Here is a 22862-nt window from a genome sequence, read left to right as displayed (position 1 = left end):
ACAGTGGAAACGGCATCAGACTTTATTTTGGGGGGCTTCAAAGTCACTGTAGATGGTGATTGCAGCCATGAAATTAAAAGACACTTACTCCTTGGAAGGGAAGTTATGCCCAACCTAGATAGTATATTCAAAAGCAGAGACATTATTTTGCCAACAAAGGTCCATCTGGTCAAGACTATGGTTTTTCCAGTGGTCATGTATGGATGTGAGAGTTGGACTGTGAAGAAAGCTGAGCGCTGAAGAATGGATGCTTTTGAACTGTGGTGTTGGATAAGGCTCTTGAGAGTCCCTTGGACTGCAAGGAGATCCAACCAGTCCATTCTGAAGGAGATCAACCCTGGGATTTCTTTGGAAGGAATGATGCTAAAGCTGAAACTCCAGTACTTTGGCCACCTCATACGAAGAGTTGACTCATTGGAAAAGACTCTGATGCTGGGAGGGATTGGGTGCAGGAGGAGAAGGGGACGACCGAGGATGAGATGGCTGAATGGCATCACGGACTCGATGGACGGGAGTCTGAGTGAACTCCGGGAGTTGGTGATGGACAGGGAGGCCTGGCGTGCTGCAATTCATGGGGTCGCCAAGAGTTGGACACGATGAGCGACTGAACTGAACTGAACTGACTATCTCAAACCACCTCTTATCTCTCTTCTCTAATCTTTATTGTCCTTGGCCTCCCAGACCCACGTTCTGACAAGGAAGGAGAACCATGAGTGGAAAATGCATGGCAGTCAGAGGAAAAGGATGAAAGCAAGATAGGTCTGCAAGATGGGAGAAGGGAGTATTGCCCACAGGTACAGCTTCTTGATCATCATAAATTTCACCCTCAATAATAGTAGTAGCATCCAGCTCTGGAACACACAGGGGCTTCATACTTTCTTATGAATAAAACCTCCAGTTCTCAGGTTGCCATTCGAGACTCTTGCAGATACAGCCTATGGATTGGCCTCTTTTGGGTCTCTGCACTCACTCTCATGCTTTGTCCCCATTGTTCCCCCTATTGGAAGTGCCCTCCCTCCACTTTGGCCATTCCAAGTTCCATCTGTCACTTCAGGCCAAGGGGGCAGAGATTTCCCTAATTGTTTTTTCTCTCACATCCCAGTTTTGGAGTTAACATTTTCCCCTCAGCATTCCTTCCAAAGTATTTTTTCTTTATCTCCAGTTTGCTGCTGCTGCTGCTAAGTCGCTTCAGTTGCGTCCAACTCTGTGCGACCCCATAGACGACAGCCCACCAAGCTCTCCCATCCCTGGGATTCTCCAGGCAAGAATACTGGAGTGGGTTGCCATGTCCTTCTCCAATGCATGAAAGTGAAAAGTGAAAGTGAAGTCGCTCAGTTGTGTCCGACTCTTAGTGACCCCATGGACTGCTGCCCACCAGGCTCCTCCATCCATGGGATTCTCCAGGCAAGAGTACTGGAGTGGGGTGCCTTTGCCTTCTCCTATCTCCAGTTTAGTGCTTGTCATATTTTAGCATGATTATTTCCAGAATTCTAGGTATTTTGTGTGTGCATGCATGTCATTGCCTTTCTTAATTCCTTAGAAAGTGGATGGCAGGGGTTGCACCAAATTCATCTTCTGTGAATATAAATACATCTGTGTTGTATTATCTTCACAGAACCCAGTGTATTGATTCATGAATAGAGGCATTGAATGATACTTATTATATGAATGAGCAAAGAATGTGGAAGGATGGACAGGATGCCGAAAAAAGAGGGAGCTAGGGAATACCGATACTATTGGCCAGGGGAATGGGCGTGAGAGTATTATGGGCGAGATTATCTGAGGAATTGCAGTTCCGTGGGGAACGATGTTGACACTGAGAAACAGTGGAACTAAAGGGTGTGTGAGACTTAGAGGGGACAGTTATTTGCTCAGATGTTTGGCCATGCCTTCTCCTCCTGTTCTCCCCTTCCATTAACTCATTCGTAAATCAGTGTTCATATGCTTTGCTTTATTAGAATTTATTACCTGGGAAACCCATGAGAAACAATATCTTACTACAATGGAAAGCCATGCCCTTACCTGTGTTAAAACTAAATCGACAAATATTTGTCCTGAGACATTATCATGATAAAGAATTTAGGAAAATAACCTACTGACTAATCTCTGAAACCCATTTCTCTTCATTGCCATTACCACTCCCAGGGTATCTCTAGATTTTTTTCACCCCTTCCTGATTGCAAATACCACTGGTGTTTTGAGGATGAGATGGGAGAGACTATAGCTGTTGAATTCCTTGTTTTATTTGCATATCTCCCACCTATTTAAAAATACACATCTTAGCACATACAGTATTCTTCTAGGTATAAAATCTTCTCTTGTTCCAACCCCCAGGAATAACAAGCCCCATGTGCCTCCAGCACTGAGTCAACCTATTTGCCATGGCACTTATCATACTGAACTGTGACAGTATACTCAATACTCAATACACATTAGCCTAGGGATTTTGTCTTAACTCATTATTAAATCTGACCCAGCAATATAGTGTCTGGATCCTACAGTCTCATGAAAGAATTATTGAGTATACTTCATATATAAGCATGAAGGAAAAAATAATACAGCAAAATAATCACTTTAGTTTTTTTGAAATTACTTGTCATCTCTCACCTTTGTGTTTTTACTTATTACAGTCTTTTGAGAATTGTCAAGGACTTTGGGATGTTTTGATCAGGCAAAAATGCAATTTTATGAGGATTTAATGAGACAATATCATTGCCAGCTGGTTTTAGGACTCAAGAAATTTAATAGAAAATTTGTAACATTGTCTTTAATTTGTTTAAATATTTATGAACATCACTTTTGAGAGAACATATGTGGGGTTTTTTGATATAATTCATTTTAGTGTGGTTTCAATGGTTTGCTGGTTCAACTTGTGTTAACAGATTCTGCTAGAATTGTCTGTAAATGCTCTGGAATCTGAGTGGGTGTCTTTTTGGATCTTATTTCCGCTGCTTCCAACTTCCAGGGCCCCAGATTAAATCAAAGTGTCTGCCATAAGGATCTTGGGACATTTCAGACCAACAGTCCTCATCAGAGCTCATCGTCTTCTGATATGGAGTCTAGATAATCTGTGTCAACATACAGGAGAAATCCAGAGAACAAGCTGTCAGCCCAACCTGGGTCTGAGAAGAGCCCATTCTGGTCAGTGAAGAATATCTCCAGCCAGACTTCATCCTCTGGCTGCAGATAGATGACTGTGGACCCTGAAGCCACATCATGGTTTCCTGTGTTGGCATCAAAGGTCTTTATCCGATACTGCCCATTGTGTACCAGCCCAATGGCCAGGTGCTTATTTGCCAATGTGATATCATAAGAAAAATAATAGATCCCTGGGAAGGCACAGATGAACTTTCCCGTTGCAGGGTTGTAGTGCTCTCCCTCATTGAAGAGGACCTTGTTAAATATAATTGGCAGCCTTTCTTCTGGGTAGCTGGTTGTGATGCCAACAGAAAAGGCAGATTTGAGCACGATGCTTCCACATCGACACACTCCAGGCAGCCCCGGGTCCCCTTGCTCTCCTCTGTCTCCTTTTGGTCCAGGAGGCCCAGGAGGACCTACTTCTCCTTTCTCTCCCTCAGGTCCTATGGGTCCCTTCTTCCCAGTCTCTCCTTGGTCCCCTTTCTCTCCAGCAAGGCCCAGGGGTCCAGCCTTACCTCTCAAACCTTCAAAAAGAGTTTAAAGTTTAGTTAATAGTTCCTGTAAATATAGAGTCACAAACAACATGCCCACACACCACAAGTCTGTCTTCCCAACTTTCAACAGTATACTACTGAATAACTCATATATTTAAAAAAAAAATCACTGATGTGCTGCAATGAAGACAGAAAAATTTCATCAAAATATCAAGAAAATTTTCCTGATTATATGAGAAATCATCTAAAACTTACTAATTAAAAAAAAATTAACCATCATTTTGATGATGAATCCCCTGCTGCTAAATTAGATACACACAGACACTCATCATTACTGGAGGAATTCAAAAGCATGATGATATTATTCCCCAGAGTGGGGTCATGCAGGTAGGCAGGACAAGATGAATCCTAGAGGCTACTTAGTTCCATGCCCCATTCAGCTTTTATCAGCATTATTAATAAAAAGTTAATTCAAGTTAGATTAGCTCATATTTATTAAACATTTACAGTGTCCCAGCTGCAAGCCTTATGTGGATGCGTCATCTGCTTTAAGTCTTGCAACAGCTTTGTTAACTAGGAATTATTATTACTTCTAACCGTAGATGAAAAAACTGTGCCATGGAGAAGTTAGTTTGTTCAAAGGAACAGAGTTAGTGAAGGATGGAGAGGTGATCTGAACTCCAGCCTGCCTAACTCTGGCACCTGGACATCTCTTGAGAGATGTGTAAATTGTGAAGTGCAGCACAGAGAGGGCTCTTCAGTATGTCACGATAACCAAACAGCTGTGACTGCCATCACTGTGTGGGAGTTCTTTTTGGTGGAGAAAGCTGAGTCCCAGAGAGGGAAAGAAACTTGCGTCAGTAGCAAGACTAGGACTGGATGTCAAGCTTAATGATGTTCTGCCTTCATCACAATGCCTTTTACCTTTGGGGCTGAAATTAAAAGAAAAAAACTTTTTTTTTTGACTCTACAGCTAAGTGGATGTGTTATTTTATTTTATTTTTTATTTATTTTTAATTTTTTAAAATTTTTTAAAACTTTTTATTTTTACTTCATTTTACTTTATAATACTGTATTGGTTTTGCCATACATTGACATGAATCCACCATGGGTGTACATGCGATCCCAAACATAAATGTATTATTTTAGTCAAGTCCTTTAATTTCTCTGGGTCTCCATATATGTAGGAAAGACATAAAGGCTGTGAAAAATAACAGTGACCTACAAGTATAAAAAATGTCATTCAGTGCTATGGCCAAACCCACTTCATAAATAGCTTCTTGAAAAGTATCCAGATTATTGGTAATTTGTAATACATTTTTATAGTCAGAGAAAGTATATTATTGTTATACTGTGTAATTTTACTCTTAACTATGTATCTGTTCTCAGGAATTTTATTAAGCTAGGTCTTTTATCTTGATGGAAAAGGAAATGGCAACCCACTCCAGTATTCATGCCTGGAAAATCCCATGGACCAAGGAGCCTAGTGGGCTACAGTCCATGGGGTTGCAAAGAGTCAGACACGACTAAGTGATTTCACTTCACTTCACTTTATCTTGATAGTACTTTGATATCACTTACTTGGCTATTAACACATACATCAATTTATGAGTTTTGATTATTATTTTTTTTTTCAGTTATTTGGCAAATTTAGCAATGAAGTGTTCTGGATAATACAAGTTTCAGGAGAATTAAAGCTGTACTCTTAAAGCATCAAGTATTTTGTCTCAATGATTTGTTTAGTAATTTATGATGCATAGAAAAATGCTAGTAATGAATGTAACCCTGTTTTGGCAACATGGGGTTGAGAAGAGCTGGACACAACTTAGTGACTTGACAACAGCAACAACCGGATACAGCAGCAACAGCACAGTCAGCATTGTTAGTGATCATAGGGCTGTTCTCCAGCTCTGGATGACCTTTGCTGTTAAGTTAAAATTCTGTTACAGGGAAAAGCCAGTTCTGACTCCATGTTGGAACTGTTTCTCTGACCCATTTTTTATTACTTTTCTTATTATAATCATACATAACGGCCCATCTCAGAGAAGCCTGTCCCTCTGCCTGAATGTTAAAGTGCCTTGTTTAACACCCAGCCCATCTGTAGAAGGCAGGAAGAAAGAAATTAACACATCTCCTGCCTGAGGCTTGCCATTTCAGGAGATATTTGCAAGATTAATGGCCTTTTTACTTTGTTTCCTCACCTTCCCTCTTCTCTGGTCTATAAAAGAACCTGAAATCCAGTCCCATATATGGTTATTTTGAGACATTAGTCTAACATCTCCTCAATCAGCTGGCCTCCAAATAAAGTCGTATTTCTTGCCTCAACACCTCGTCTCCGATTCTTTGGCCTGTTGTACGGTAAGCAGAGCAAGCTTGGATTTGGTAACAATTCCACTAGCCCCAGCCAAAACAAACTAGTATCTATTTCTTGAAATAAGGCCATGATAGTCTGATCTTTTGATGTTTGTTTCTGTTTGGTAGAAAAGGAATATGAATACTATTTTACTGTGAAATTAACTTTTGAATCAAGGACTACGACTTACACATGGCTATTTTATTTCCAATAGGAGCTGTCTTCATACATGACTTTGATGTATCAATAAAAAAACATTTTGGCATCAGTAGCAATTCCTACCACTAAATTTCATTATGTACTAAAATTCCTCTGCCCCTATAACTTTGGGCAAGTCAACTCTTGTCTGAATTTCAAATGCCACGTTTATACTATGAAAATATTGGATCTAAATCCACTCTAAACCCGGCGGGGAAAGTAGCAAAAGGTGACTCAGCAGACCCAATAAGCTCTGGTTCAGCTGTGGATTAGTTGGGTGAGTGCGAAGAAGGGGCTTTATCTCTACAACTTTAGTTTCTCAGTCCTTGAAATGAAGGTTTTGGACTAGATTTCTTGAAGTCTTATTCTCTTGAAAATCTTAGCGACCAGACCATAAATACTAAGATGCAGTTTTACCAAGCCAAAAAAGGTCTTTATAATCTCAACACTTGGATCTCTATAGTTATTGAATATTTTGAACTGCTGGGAGTTAGATAACCAGGGACTAGCTGTAATAATTTATAGTAACTCTTCCTGTGTGCTTGAAGGATTTGCCCTGTGATAAGGGCCAATTAATGAAGAATGGAATGAAGGGATAAATCACTCTCCCCTCCCTATTCAGTCAGACATATCCTCGGTAGAGAGGAGAATTATGGAGTGTTAGTCTACACTTAGATACTGAAACTTGGAGAGAATGGATTTCTTCTTGGTCCTCCATGAAATGAGCTTAAAAGGATTTTTTTCTTTAGTGCTATTTTTTTTCGATCCATCCACCCATGCACTCATCATACATGTATGTGCACAGGCATAGATCCATCTAAACCATCTAATACTGATTGAGCATCCGCTACAGGCTAGGTGCTGTGCTGGGTCTGAGTGCCCTTGACTTGAATGACAACTGTCTTATCCCCAAGTTAGCTATTATGACATGTTACATTGTGATCTGCAAATATGGGTCATAACTAAGTTCATAAACATCCAAAGCAGTATAGCAAAACAGAATGATCTCTTCACAAGGTGGTTCTAGTGTTTCCTCTGTCCATGAAATTTTGCAGGCAAGAATACTGGAGTATGTTGCCATTTCCTCCTCCGGGGGATGTGATTTCACATTATATTAATTAAAAAAATATGCTACCACAATAATTGCTATACAGCAGTTAGGGAGATGGGCTTCCTTGGTGGCTCAGATAGTCAATAATCAGCCTACAATGTAGAAGACCTGTCCCTGTGTCAGGAAGAGCCTCTGGAGAAGGAAATGGGTACCCACTCTAGTATTCCTGCTTGGAGAATTCCATGGACAGAAGAGTCTGTGTCCATGGGGTCACAAAGAATCAGACATGCCTGAGGGACTAACACTTTCTGTTACAGTGAGGGAGACATATTTTAATGGAAGGTTAATAATTCAAACTCTGTAATTTAGAGTAGGGAAGCTGGACAGAGCATATACTTGACCGTGCCAGGGGGTTGAGGTGGATGTGGTGGGGATAAATGAGAAGACATACACAGTATTAAAGGGAAAACAGGAAGCAGAAGCTCCCAGCCTCTTTGTGTCCAGTTCCAGACACATTAAAAGCTAATCCTCAAAGCCCCAGGGTTCTGTCCTTATTGTTTGTAAATGAGATGTGCCTTCACTGACCACACAGACATTCTTGCTTTTCTTAAATCCTTACCTATACGTATGTATACACTGGATTTATATAAAACTGGGAAAGTCTTTTTACTTTTGAATATCAATTTTGTCTTTTGTAACATTATTATTGATTATGATTTTTGCTAAGAAGGTTACAGTTGAAATTAAGTACCTAATGTAAAAATCACTGGTACAGTAAATTCTTAATAAATAGTGATGATGATGATGACATATTGTAATCCTGTGCTCCCATTGGCCTGCCCCACCCAATGTTTGCTTATCAAGATTGCAGCAATGTTGTGTTCATGTTCACATTCCCTAGAATGGGGTTCTCAACCAGGTGCAATTCAGCACCCAGGGAAAACTGGCAATGCCAGGAGACATTTTTGGTTGTCACAACTGGTGGGGAATGCCCTGGCATCAAATGAGATGTGGCTAAATGTCATTCAACGCACGAGATAGCCATCCCACGGCAACAATTATTTGGATCCAAACATTATTAGTGTGGAGGTTGAGGAACTTTGGTTTAGAATAATACTGGAGAGCAAGAGGTGTGCAAAAAGTTTGCTGAACAAAAAATGCATGAATGGATGGATGAGTGAATGGACTGATCAGTATGGGGGTTACCTGAGCTCATATATGGTTAAAATTGTAGCAGTTGTTGTTGTTCAGTTGCTAAGTCGTGTCTGATTCTTTGGGACCCCATGGACTGCAGCACGCCAGACTCCCCTGTCCTCCACTATCTTCCAGAATATGCTCAAAATCATGTTCACTGAAGCGGTGATGTTATCTAACCATCTCATTCTCTGCTGCCTTCTTCGCCTAATGCCTTCAATCTTTACAGCATCAGGGTCTACTCAGTCACTCAGTCGTGCCAACTCTTTGCAACCCCTGGACTGTAACCTGCCAAGCTTTTCTGTCCATGGAATTTTCCAGGCAAGAGTCCTGGAGTAGGTCGCCACATCTCTTGCATATCCTGCATTGCAGGCAGATTCTTTACCACTGTGCCATCTGGGAAGCCCCCAGGATCTAACTACTAACATTCTATTTCAGCACCAGGGTCAATTACTAACATTCAGTTTACTCTGAATGCATATCCGTATGTTTAAATAGCACTACAGTTACCTCATGAAATAGATAGGTCATTTCTAGTTTATTATATGGCTTTGGAGAAGACTCTTGAGAGTCCCTTGGACTGCAAGGAGATCCAACCAGTCCATTCTGAAGGAGATCGGTCCTGGGATTTCTTTGGAAGGAATGATGCTAAAGCTGAAACTCCAGTACTTTGGCCACCTCATGTGAAGAGTTGACTCATTGGAAAAGACTTTGATGCTGGGAGGGATTGGGGGTAGGAGGAGAAGGGGACGACAGAGGATGAGATGGCTGGATGGCATCATGGACTCGATGGATGTGAGTCTGAGCAAAAACTCTGGGAGTTGGTGATGGACAGGGAGGCCTGGCGTGCTGCGATTCATGGGGTTGCAAAGAGTCGGACATGACTGAGTGACTGAACTGAACTGAACTTGGATATTCACAAATGTAGCTATGACTAATATTCGCAGATCACAGTGTAATAGATAATAACAGCAAACATTTACAGAATGCTTATCACATGGCACTTATTCTTGAGCACTTTGTATGTATTATTTTTCTTAATCTTCACAATCACACTTAACAACACCAATTTACCAAGAGGAAACTGAGATTCAAAAGTTTTTTCTCCCCCAAGGATGCAAAGTTAGTAATTGAAAGAATCATTATCTTTCTGACTCCAGTGCATTTTTGTGTGACCACTACATTACTATTTCCAGACACAGTAAGCTAAAAAGGCCAGTAATATCTAACTATGATCATGGTGTCATTATAGAATTTCAAGCATATTCACGACACAGTAGTGTGTTCACAGGTGTTACCAAATAGAAGACATTGAAAGATGACGCGAGAGCTCCAAATGAAAGTTTACCTGATGTTGAAACTTCACCTAAAGATACTTTATCTAGTGTTGATTAAGGGCCATAGATTCAGTAGCTGCTGATTTGCCAAATATTTTCTGCATAAGAAATTCAGCAAAGAATTATTATCTAATCACTTGAATATATCTATAATGATATTGTTTCCCATAACATCAGTAAATCACTTGCAGTGACTAGAGACATATTGCTTAGATCTATTGATTTTTTTCTTCCTATCTTTGTCCCACATTTTACACTCTGAAACTTGTTTTCAGAGATTGATTCCATCCAAAACTTCCTTTTATTTTTTATCATTAACACAGTCTCACTAGAATTTTAATTTGTTTTACTTTGAAGCATTGCAGAATCTGGCAAGCTTCATGAGCCAACTTATTTGTGGGGGGAAAAAGTGACAATTACTGAAAGAGTAGGGGACAATCATCTTGCTGTATAGAGCTGTAAGAAATCTAGAGTTTTAGCTGCTATAGGACAGGTGGGAGAGTGTTGAACTAAGAAAGATCAACAAAGGTTATACAGTACTACTGTCATTTCACCTGTTTGAGAAGTAAAATCTGGAAGCCTTTTGTGTCTTTTTGAGGCTCTAAGTGCAGAGAGGATGGTCCTTGTGCCTCTGGCTCCTAATTCCTGCCCCCTGCTTCATCCGCCCGTCTCCCCAGCCATCTGTCTGTCTATCCATCCATTCCCCCTCTCACAGGCAGCCACTGTACCAGCCCAGAGGTCGTGGGTATCAGATGTTCCAGGTGAATTCAGCTTTGCCAGGCATTACCCTGCTCTTCCATCCTCCTTAACTTATTGAATCATCTACCACTCTGCATTCTCATTTATAAACGGGACCACATCCCCCTGAAAGAGCTGTCATGGGGAAGCTGCAGTGAGATTGCAGTTAGAGGGTTTAGAGCAGCAACTGCGGCATAGCAAGGGCTCAATAAATGGTTCTGATTAATGAAGGTGAGGTCAGGAAAGGACTGAAAGGGAGCTTCTCATTTGAAAAAGCAGCAAAGCAAGGGAGTCATCTTAAGGTGGGGGCGACAGAGGGTTTTTACGGAACTTCATTCATTACCTGCAGCCCCCTTTTCACCTTTCTCTCCTTTCCTGCCGTCTCTACCATCTCGTCCTGGAAGGCCGATCCGACCATGGGGCCCGGGGGAACCATTCGCTCCAGGGGGGCCTGGAGGCCCAGGCAGGCCAGGAATGCTACAGATATACCTTGGGGAGTAGCTGTCTCCTTTGAACTGATTACCCCGCGGTTGTCCACTGGCGCAAATGGCAAAACTTGTAACATAGAGCAAGACAAACATCTTTGGCTCTGAAAGAGAAACACACGGACATCAGTGCACCCTCTCAGGTGGGGGTTTCAGGATAAAGGAACAGGAGAGTGGGCATTGTCAACAGCTCACCCCAGGGACCACCTCATCATGGGTGGCTAAATGCCGTGTTTGCCCTCATAATTCCACTTGAAGTTTATTGGCACATTATTCCTTATTATAATTAAATTTATTTACCTTTAATTGAAGGATAATTACTTTACTTTATTGTGCTGGTTTCTGCCAAACATCAACATGAATCAGCCATAGGGATACCTATGTTCCTTCCCTTTTGAACCTCCCTCCCACCTCCCTCCCCATCTCACCCCTCTAGGTTGTTACAGACCTCAGCTGAGTTTCCTGCATCATACAGCAAATTCCCATTGGCTCTCTATTTTACATATGGTACATATTACTCTTTTTATTAATAAGCTTTATTGTAAAATCAAAATATTAACTTAAATCAGAAGGAAGAAAAATGTATTTATTGAACAAAATTACTTTGGTGGAATGCTTTTGTAAAATTCCTAGTGACTCAGAAAACATTGTCTGAATTAGCACATTACTGATAGTTCTCAGTTGGTGGAGATGAAACACTGATTTTTAAAATTCCAAAATAAATCATTTTGTTGCATTTTTTCCCTGCAGGAATTAATGATGGACTTTGAAAAATAATGTTTGTGTGTGTGTTTTTTTTTTTTTTGCAGAAGTATGCAATTTTTAGCTTCCCTGGTAGTTCTGCGGTAAAGAATCTCCCTGCCAAGCAGGAGACTTGGGTTCAATCCCTATGTTGGAAAGATCCCCTGGAGAAGGCAATAGCAACCCATCCAGTCTTCTTACCATGGACTGAGAAGCCTGGTGGGTTACAATCCATAGGGTTGCAAAAGAGTTAGACACGACTGAGTGACTGAACAACAACATGCATTTTAAAAAAGAAAAAGAAATGCAAATGAAAAAGATAAACATCAACATTATTCTCACCATGCAGAGATAATTACTGTTTATACTTTGATGTATATGTTCTTCTGGTCTTTTTTTTTTTTCCTGTACTATGAAGAAAAGTGATATTATGACATTCCTGGGAGTCTTTAACTTTTTTTCACTGGACAATATGTAAGGAGTATCTCCCCATGTCAGAAATTTTCATAACATTAAAAACATTTTTGCATTTGTCTCCGTTGTCTTTTATGTACACCATTTCCCCTTATAGATCTTTGTTTCCAGTTTTTTTTTTTTTTTTTTTTTGCCAGGATAAGCACCATGCTAGATAGACACCTTTATGTCTAATCTTTGTATGCATCCACGGTTGTTATTTTTAGAATATATAGACTTTTTAAAGTAAGAGAAGGGAAGTGACATTTTCAGGAAAATCATGTTTTCCACTTGCTAATCATGTGTAATGCCAATTAGTGTTAATTGGAGTTCTTTGCATGTCCTGAGTGGAGGGTGTCTCAAACTTTAATTTAAAATCTGCAGGATAGAATACTTCAGTGTCCCATTAAGCTGTTAGTCTTGGGGCTCAATTAAATAGCTGAGTGAAATTAAACCATGCAAGTTGCCATGTGCTCTGAGTGAAATAGGCAACAGGTCTCATCAGCTCTGATTTAATAGGATTTTTTTTTTTTTCTCCACAGTGCCTGGATGCTGACAATGATGGATCATCTATTAGCATCACATTCGGCATATAGACGGAGTGGTGGGTAGTTAGGCTGGGGACAGTTGATTTTCTAGGCTAACGGCCTTAGAGGTATCTGCCTCTTGGGTGGGGGAAGTATACACGTGTATTTGGAATGGTGTAAATGAGTTGTTTTTGTGTGGTTGGACCTGCGCTTTAATAAGAAATCTGTACAATGCCTGATGTCTATGCCTGGAATATACTTGTCCAAAGGAAATAATCATAGCTTGTGAGAAAAGCAATTGGATAGAGTTCCTTTATTTTTTGACAGCCACATGAGAAAATTAACCAGCACACTGTACCACTTTTAAGGCACCCATGGGGAAATTGCAACATCTTGGAATCACATCCAGAAATTTGCCAGAGCCTAGGAATGACAAACTGAGAAAAACACAGAGTGTACATGTGGTTTGCAATAAGTCTGATTCCTAGAAATCTTATTTAATGAAAAACTGAAGTAACTTATCCAAATATAGGCTCTGTATCTTTGACCAAATCTCCATGTTCCCAGTGCCCCTGCCCTTCATCAAAAAAAAAAAAAAAAAAAAAAAAGAAAGAAAGAAAGCGAGTATTTTTGCTATGCTCTGTTTAGAGCACAAACTCAAAATTATTTATCCTATTACTTTACTGGAATTAAGGCACTTTCTGAAAACTCCAACAGATCAGATAAACATACCAGTCTTTCCAAAGGTGCCTCAGATGAGAGAAAGTGGAAAGAATCTTTTTATCCAAACCCTTGTCAGTTAAAACAAGACATGGTTATTAAATTGCTACTTTCTTCCCCTTTGTAGAAAACTGATTAGAGGAAGCTTTGAGAAGGGATTTGAAAGAGAAGAACAGGTACTTATAAGGAAGATTTTAGTCAGACCTGGAATGGATTGTTGTAGCTGAGCCCACTAGCTGGTCTTAGGAGGGACCTGAAATGATTTGAAGGGAAGATGCTTTGGGCAATGGCATCTCAGACCCTGAAGGAGATGCTGAAACACACATGCCCATCGTTGGGGATCAGTCTATGGAGAAGCATGTGGTCAGAGTTGAGGTTATGATGGATAGAGGGTGTAGACATTTTAAAGATGTGCTCAGAAGAAAGGATATTAATATTTCCTCAATGGTGAAGAATCCTCTTGCCAGTGCAGGAGACCCAGGAGATGTGAATTTGATCCCTGGGTGAGGAAGAACCTCTGGAGAAGATAATGGCAACCTACTCCAGTATTCTTGCCTCAAAAGTCCCATGGACAGAAGAGACTGGTGGGCTACAGTTCATGGGGTCACAAAGAGTCAGACATGACTGAGTGACTAAAAAACAGCAAAAGCAACAAGCCAGACCACGGTGCTCAAAGGAAGGATAAATGAAAACTAAAACTGGTCCAGACAGGGGGAAGAGGCAGTGTGAAGGTCCTATGGCAGAGCAAAGCTGGTATCTTCGAGAATCATCAAGCAATACAGTTGTGGTACCTGATGAATGATGATAACACGATGATGAGTGCCTATTCAAGGCTTGGGACTTGAGTCATCAGGATAACAAGGGAATGTGGGTTATAATAGAAAACTACAGGGGCTTCCCTGGTAGCTCAGACAGTGAGGAACCTACCTGCAATGCAGGAGACCTGGCTTCAATCCCTAGGTCAGGAAGATCCCCCTGAAGAAGGGACTGGCTACTCACTCCAGTGTTCTTGCCTGGAGAATTCCGGAGACAAAGGAACCTGGCAGGCTACAGTTGCAAAGAGTCAGACACCACTGAGTGACTAACACACACACACACACACACACACACACACACACACACACTGTGGGATCACCTTGTAATTGTCCTTCATTTAAAAGTCAAAAGCCTCGTGGTACATGGTCTACATGTACCTACCTTGTCCACTTTCCTTACCTCTCTGACCTCATCTTCTTCTACTCTCTTTCCCATTCCCCCAGCTTCAACCACAAACTGTATTGCTTGATGCTTCTCGAAGATACCAGCTATGCTCTGCCATAGGACCTTCACACTGCCTCTTTCCCTGTCTGGATCTCTCTTCTCCAGGATGCCTACGTGTCTCATCTCCTCATCTGCTTGTGTCTTTGCTCAGATGCTTCCCTTTCATTAAACCTATCTCCTTTGTCTAACATCACAAACCATCTCCTACTCCCTGACCTGCCTCATGCTGCTCTAATATTTCTCTTGTCCATTGTTCTCATCATTATTAGATTATTCTTAAATATTCTTATTTTGTTTATTATTAGCAATAGATTGTTATATGAAATATTTTATTAAAATTTTTTTATAAATAAAAAAAAATATTCTTTCTGATAGAATGCAAACTCCATGAGGGCAAGGATCTTTGCCTTAGCCACTGATGTCTAGAATAGTGCTTGGCACACACACACACAAAAACTCAGGTTGGGGCAGAGGAGAGAGGTGTGATTTTTGAGTGGAAGAAAAATGAGAGGAATTATAGAATATGAAAATATTACAAAAGGAAGAGGAAAGAGAGGACTTAAAGAAATATTCCTGGAGTCTGTGGGTTCCTTTCACAGTGTTTGAGAAATACAGATAAAGGACTTCAGTTGTTTTAATTGTGTATAGTCTAGCGTTTTAAAAATATTTATTTTTTTGTATAGCTAAAGCATGCACCTTCATAAAATTAAAAAAAAAGAGATGTACAATAAAAAGGAAATCTCTTCTCCTTCCCCACTGTCTCCCAGACATCCAGGTTCCCTCTCTAGAGGCAATTCCTGTTGCTTGTGACTTCTATGTCCTGCCCCTTATAAAAGTACTGTATGCAAATTCTTGCAACTTGTTTTCTCACCTAGCTTGGAGATCTTTCCATATCAGCATATAGATAAGCTGCCTCATTCTTTTTTTAGTGGGTATAGAATATTCATCATAAAGGTGTATTATATTTAACAGGTCACCTACTGATGAATATTTGGGATATTTTTATCCTTGCGCTGTTACAAACAATAGTGCAATGGATATTTATATATATGTTTCTTTGCATGTGGTTTATAACATGAGCAGCAATAGCTTTTCCTAGTTTGTGTTTTCACTTCATTTGTGTATTTTTAAAAATCTTTTTATTGTGAAAGTAATTTTTGAAGTTCAATTTCCTATGCTTAGAAGGCCATTCCCATTTCAAGATAACAAGAATAATTCTTCTTTTCTTTTAGCTTTTTGTTGCATTTATATACGTAAAAATTTTAGTTGCTCAGTTGTGTCCAGCTCTTTGTGACCTCATGGACTGTAGTCCACCAGGCTCCCACCAGAATTTCCCAGGGAAGGATACTGGAGTGTGTTGCCATTTCCTTCATCTTTGTTTCATTTTTCATGTTTAAAATTTGAGTTACTGGAATTTTTTCTGATAAAAAGTGTGAGGTAGGGATGCACCATTATATTTTCAACACTTTGTATTAAATGATCCACCCTTCACCCATTGGTTTGCAGTGAATTTGGTTATTTTGGATGAGAATAAACTATGTGAGTCATGACTCTATACACATTACAATATTTTCAAAGTTTTTTGAGGTTTAATGTGAGCATCATAAAACTGATCAATTTAAAACATACGATTCAATGTACACCACAATCTGCTTCAGAACATTTTCAAAACCACAAAAGGAAACCTTATACACATTAGCACTGACTCCTCATACAAAGTATCCTGAAAGATTGCACTGAATTATGTAAATTTATGTAGAATTTGTGTTAAAATGTATTTTTTCCCCACTATTGTGCTCCTTTGGAGTTATAAAATTAAAAATCTGGAACTACTGTTAATTTGAACAGATCTGTCCTGGGTATTAACTATAAATGACTCTCTATGCAATTTTTCTTAAGGATTACAAAGTAACAGAACTTTAATTCTTTTAAACATATATTTTAAAAATTACTCTGTGGTACTGTAGATTTCAAAACCTTCATGTTAATGTGCATTTTGGATCTGTAATGTAGGAATGTAGTATGCAGTGTTTTACAAATCTTCTTGGTCATAGAACACTTTGTTTTTGTTAAACTAGCTATGTAAAATGCTTGGAAAACCACTGGATAAATTAGAGCAAAGTTTCAACTTTTGGAACATCTGTCCACAGTTGGAGATCTTTCTGTAAATAGCATGGTCTTCCTTTATTGTAAAATAAAATAAACTCATGCATACATGGTCAACTAATACTTGACAAGGGAGCCAAGAATACTCGCAAGGCAAAATGTAGTCTCTTCAATAATAAATGATGTTGGAAAAACTAGATATTCTCACCCCCCCCTCCCAAAAAAACAGAAAAGAAACTGGAATCATGTCTCACATCACTCAGAAAAATAACTCAAAATGGGTTAAAGACTTAAATGTAAGGCCGAACATCATAAAACCTCTGGAAGAACACATAGGAAAAAAGCACAGTAACATTGGTCTTGGCAACAGTTTTGGGGATATAGTACCAAAAGCATAAGCAACAACAGCCAAAATAAACAAATGGGACTATATAAAATTAAAAAGTTTCTGCACAGCAAAAGAAATGACAAACAAAAGGAAGAGGCAAATATGGGAGAGAAAATATTTGCCAATCATGTATCTGATAAGGGGTTAATATCCAAAATGCACAATGAGCTCGTATAATTCAATAGTAAAAACCAAATAATCCAATTAAAAATGAGCAAAGGATCTGAATAGGCAGTTGGTCTTTCTCAAAGAGACATATGAATGGACGGCGGATACATGAAAGATGCTCAACGTCACCAGTCATCAGGAAAATGCAGATCAGAAACACATCGAGCTATCACATCTATGAGAATGATTGTCATCGAAAAGAGAAAACAAGGGATGAGAACCTTGATGAGAAAATGAACGTGTATAGCCATTAGAAGAGACAGTATGGAGATTCCTCAAGAAATTAAAATGAGAACTACCATATGACTCAGCAAGCCCACTTTTGGGGGATATATCTGAAGGAAATGAAAATCATTACCTTGAAGAGATATCTGAATTCCTACAAAAAATCTAATTCAAAAAGTATATCCACCCCAGCATTCATAGCAGCATCATTCACACTAGCCAAGACATGGATGCCACCGGTTTCCATTGACAGGTGAATGGATAAGGGAAATATATGAATGAAGAAAGGAAATATATAGAATATACAGGGTAATATTATTCATCCACAAAAAAGGAAACTCTGCCATTTGCGACCACATGGAGAGCCTGGGGGCTCAAGTGCACATAGCCCTAAAACCAGCCTGGGTAGGTAGGATGTGAACCAAGCTCTTTTGCCTCTGAACACTTGGGTTTCTTCCTGACATCATGAGAGGGAAACTGTAGCATGGCTTCACGGCAAAGGGCTCGATTACTAATTCAGTTTGAAAATGTGCTTTGCCTGGAAGTCATTAGGATAGGTAAGCATGGCTGCCAAAGCGAGACGCAGCCTTGGCTTACAGGGGAAGGGATTTCACAACAGTGGGCTGTGTCCTCCTCTGGGCTGTGAGCAGGACAGGACGGGAACTGAGGTGCTCACACCCTAGAGCCTTCTGTCTGTGCTTCCTCAACTCTGCCTTGGGGGCCTGGGTTTTCCTTCTCAGACCGCCTTCTTCTGTTGACCATGAAGCCCCTCCCTCTCCTGTCTCTACTCCACCCTCCATGATCGCGCAGCCACATGGTGTGTTGGCTGACTATTGGCTTTTCTCCACCAGAATGTAAACTCCATCACTGACCCTTAGGGCAAAAGCCTTGTTGAGCCTCTACCGCAGAGGCTCAACAAGGGTTGAGTGGAGGAAAAGAGTTAATCGATATTTATTCTTATCAACAGCTTCTGATTCATAAAGCTCTGGCTGCTTTATATAAAAGGCAATGATGCTACAGCAATAATCAGTGCTGACATTTGTCAAACAGTTTGTTGTCTGTTTGACACGTGAAGCCCTGTCTTCCCAAAGACCCTCTCCTGGTAGGTCAGATAGAAAAGCCATGTGCAGAGAAGTCAGGTGACTTGTCTGCAGTCACAAAGCTAGTGCTACACCAGGAATTTGAACCCAGGTCTTCAGTTTCATGGATTCTTCTCCCAGAGCTGTTTGATTCATAAACTTAAAAGCTACCCTAATGAAATAAGATGTTGCAGCTGCCATCTGCCAAGATTCTAAAAAAAGAGTAAACACCATACCTTGCTCTGGGGTGGGGGTTGCTCCAGAATTCTAAATCCACAATAGACTGAGGATCTTTCATGAGAGCTCAGAGAAAATCTTGCTTTGGTACCAGACAGAAAAACAGATCCAAGTTCTCAGAGATTTTCAAATAGTTGTGCTAAAAATAATTCCCTCCTCTTGGTCCCAGAGAGACAGAGGCACTGGAAGTCATTCATCGGGTGAGGCTCAGTCAGGGCCAGTTGAAACCACGGTTTTGTTTGATATAAACCTGGGAGCGCCGTCTTCTCTCGCCCGTTAAGTGTAGAGGCGCCTCCATCTCTTGTGTGTCGTGGCCTCGTTTTCAGATTTGTTTACTTAATTTTTTCCCCTCTTCATTTGTTTTCCACCGAGTGGATGTTTCAGGAAAAAAATTACTCACTGACTGGAAATTAGTTGTTAACTTAGAACAGTTACGTCCTATTTGAGCATTTTCAATGTAGAATCTTCAGATTCTGGACTTGGGCTGTGTCTCCTGGGATAGCAAGGGGAGTGGTCCCTAGTCTGGGTAAATACGGCAGGAAAATGGTCCCTCATTCTGCACGCTGCAAAGTGAAAGAGGGGGACGAATCCTCTACTGCTGTTTTCTTTGTTCTCTGCTGAATGGATAAATGATTGGGTATTTTTAGAACATGAATAGTCTTTGTTCCTGTAGAGAACTGATCACAACAACTCAAAAAGGCAGATGGTTCTCCAAACCCTATGACGATTCCTCGTCACTGCAATTAGTCTCCTTTTGTCCTTTTGGTACGAACTTCACGTATCTTCTCAGCAAAAGTAGTATGTAATTTATGATGGCATTTATAGAAAATAAGTCACCGAAAAATTTTGTTTTTTATCTTGCTTTCCCCACTCTACTTTTCAAGCTACTTAGAATGCAAACTGGAAGAAGTACTTCGGGTTGGGGAAGTGGGCACAAGTCACAAATTTGACCAAGAAGACTGGTGGACTCCTTACTCTGAGAAGGTTTATTTTGCCTTGGCTATCTGTCCTCCTACATTTGGGTTAATTGCTCAGTGGGTAAAGAATCTGCCTGCAATGCAGGAGACACAGGAGATATGGGTTCAATCCCCAGGTTGGAAAGATCCCCCGGAGAAGGGAATGGCAACCTGCTCCAGGATTCTTGCCTGGAGAATCCCATGGACAGAGGAGCCTGAGAGGCTAAGGTCTTTGAGGTCTCAAAGAGTCGGACATGACTGAGTGACTAAGCAAACATGCGCATCCACCATCACCCCGCAATCTGAAAAAAACAGTCTTTTGAATTTGTTGGCTGTGCAAAATCTGAGTGCTAACATAGGGTCACAAAATCAATGCCTTGAGCACAGACATGAAGCAGAGTTTTTGTTAATCAGAGAGAATCCCTGGGCTTATTTTTCTCATCCTCAAAATAAGATGGTTGTGTTTAATTATTCCTAAGTTTTCTCATAGTTTTTAAAATTGTTTCATCTCATGATTAATAAGGTAGAACTTAAAAACGAATGCCAGCTTCAGCATACATGCAGGTAGAGAGACAGGTCACTTGGAAGGAGGTGCTTGTTATTGAGAGAAGTCCCTCAGGTGACCCTGTTAGTGCATAAAGGGATGACTTGATAGTGGCTTGATGAAGGCTTGCCTCTCAGGGACCTTTGGAAGGAGAGGGGTTGAGATTGTTTACTTAAAGCCTCCACAGCCTTCAGGAAAGGAAGGAATCAAGGGTGTTTACTTGGAAAGGAAAGAATCAAGGTCCCAGTTCCTTCTCTCCATGATGCAAATTTAAAGAGTAGTCATGGGTGACAGGATTGGCCCGATCCAAAGTCTGCTGTGAAGAAAGGACACTGTGGACCAGAGGATGCAACTGAGCTGGTGATATGTGGGAATCTGGGCCAAAAAGCCTAAAGGATTTGTAGTTGGCTGGTTTTGGAAGAATACGTGGATGAGGCTGACTGTTCATCTGTCTTCAGTCATTCTGTCATGGCGGCTCTTCTTTAGGAAACGGTGGTTGAACACACCGCGGTGAATTAAGAGGGTCATTATATTGAAGCCTGGTGAGTGAGTAATAATGTCAGCTAGAACATCTCCTGCAAATGGACAAGCATCCCCCGGACTCTGCACAGAGTGAGGCAGTTTGGTAGAAGCTAAAACAACAAGGCAAGTGGACCATCAGAGGTTTTTTTTTCTCACTTTCTGCCTGAGTTAGAAGTAGAAATGACCCCATTCAAACCAAGAAAGCCCCTAGACTTCTTAAATTGTTCACGGAGGGAGAGGATTTAGATCTTGACTAGTGTATGTGTGAACTTAGTCACTCAGTCGTGTCCCACTCTTTGCAACCCCATGGACTGTAGTCCACTGTAGCCTGCCAGGTTCCTCTGTCCATGGGGATTCTCCAGGCAAGAATACTGGAGTGGGTTGCCATGCCCTTCTCCAGGGGATTGTCCTGATCCAAGGGTTGAACTGGGGACTCATGCATTGTAGGCAGATTCTGTATCAGCTGAGCTACCTGGGAAGTCCCTTGACTAGTCTACCTACTAATAAAAGCAAATGGAAACCTGAAAAGCAATTGGAAGAAAAAAATGGCATGACTATATTTGACCTTGAATTGGCACATAGATCTAGAGGCTGAATGCTTTCATTACTTCACTCCTAGGGTCGCACCACAAAACAACTCACTGTCATATGTAAGAAAATCCGGACTATCTGAACTTAAAGGAATCTCCCCACACTCCCCTCTGAGGCCTTCTAAAAACCTGGACTGGAATTTCAGTCCTTATAATCTTAATTACCAGAATGCCAGCCTGTGGATATGTATATATACATTTGTATACAAGTGATGACTTTATTTCTATTGAACTATAGTTGATTTACTAAGGTCCGTCTAGTCAAGGCTATGGTTTTTCCTGTGGTCATGTATGGATGTGAGAGTTGGACTGTGAAGAAGGCTGAGAGCTGAAGAATTGATGCTTTCAAACTGTGTGTTGGAGAAGACTCTTGAGAGTCCCTTGGACTGCAAGGAGATCCAACTAGTCCATTCTGAAGGAGATCAACCCTGGGATTTCTTTGGAAGGAATGATGCTAAAGCTGAAACTCCAGTACTTTGGCTACCTCATGCCAAGAGTTGACTCATTGGAAAAGACTCTGATGCTGGGAGGGATTGAGGGCAGGAGGAGAGGGGACAGCTGAAGATGAGATGGCTGGATGGCATCACGGACTCGATGGATGTGAGTCTGAGTGAACTCCGGGAGATGGTGATGAACAGTGAGGCCTGGCATGCTGCGATTCATGGGGTTGCAAAGAGTCAGACACGACTGAGCGACTGAACTGAACTCAACTGAACTGATTGGCTTCTGGTATACAGCAAATTGACTCAGTTATACATATATTTTCCTTTATAGTTTCTGACAAGATACTGAATATAGTTCCCTGTGCTATACAGTAAGATCTTGTTGTCCATTTATTAAAACATTTTATGTGAAGTGGTTGTTGTTTTTCAGTTGCTAAGTCGTATCTGACTCTTTGTGACCCCATGTACTACAGCATACCAGGCTCCTTTGTCCTCCACTATCTCCTGGAGTTTCCTCAAATTCATGTCCATTGAGTTGGTGATGCTATCCAACCATCTCATCCTCTGCCGCCTCCTCCTCCTCCTTTTTTTTTTTTTTAACTTTCCCATGAGTTTTCTTCAAACTCTTCCAGTGAGTCAGTTCTTTGCATCAGGTGGCCAAAGTATTGGAGTTTCAGTTTTAGCATCAGTCTTTCTAATGAATATTCAGAGTTGATTTCCTTTAGGATTGACTGGTTTGATTTCCTTGCAGTCCAAGGGACTCTCAAGAGTCTTTTCTAGCACTACAATTTGAAAGAATCAATTCTTTGGCACTCAGCCTTCTTTATGGTCCAACTCTCATATCTTTAATGAACACTGGAAAAACCATAGCTTTGACTATAAGGACATTTGTTGGCAAAGTGATATTTTTGCTTT

The 22862-nt window shown here is 40.6% G+C and overlaps 1 protein-coding gene across 4 annotated transcripts in view; it reads right to left on the bottom strand.

The window, feature by feature from the left end:
* Positions 2681-22862, bottom strand: part of C1QTNF7 (C1q and tumor necrosis factor related protein 7) — a 125829-nt gene continuing 105647 nt past the window's right edge. For 3 of the 4 annotated variants that reach the window (XM_005681904.3, XM_005681906.3, XM_005681903.3), the window contains exons 2-3: positions 10847-11092; positions 2681-3662 (exon numbers count right to left, since the gene is read on the bottom strand). In XM_005681904.3, the coding sequence (XP_005681961.2) occupies positions 3031-3662; positions 10847-11092 (878 nt within the window). In that variant the 3' untranslated portion in view covers positions 2681-3030. Of the gene's footprint in view, positions 3663-10846; positions 11093-18891; positions 19468-22862 lie in introns of those variants that run through there. The other variant, XM_005681905.3, reaches the window with a different exon arrangement.

The sequence above is a fragment of the Capra hircus genome, chromosome 6 (assembly GCF_001704415.2).
Source record: "Capra hircus breed San Clemente chromosome 6, ASM170441v1, whole genome shotgun sequence".
Lineage (NCBI taxonomy): Eukaryota > Metazoa > Chordata > Mammalia > Artiodactyla > Bovidae > Capra > Capra hircus.
This window is presented reverse-complemented; position numbering and strand designations above follow the sequence as displayed.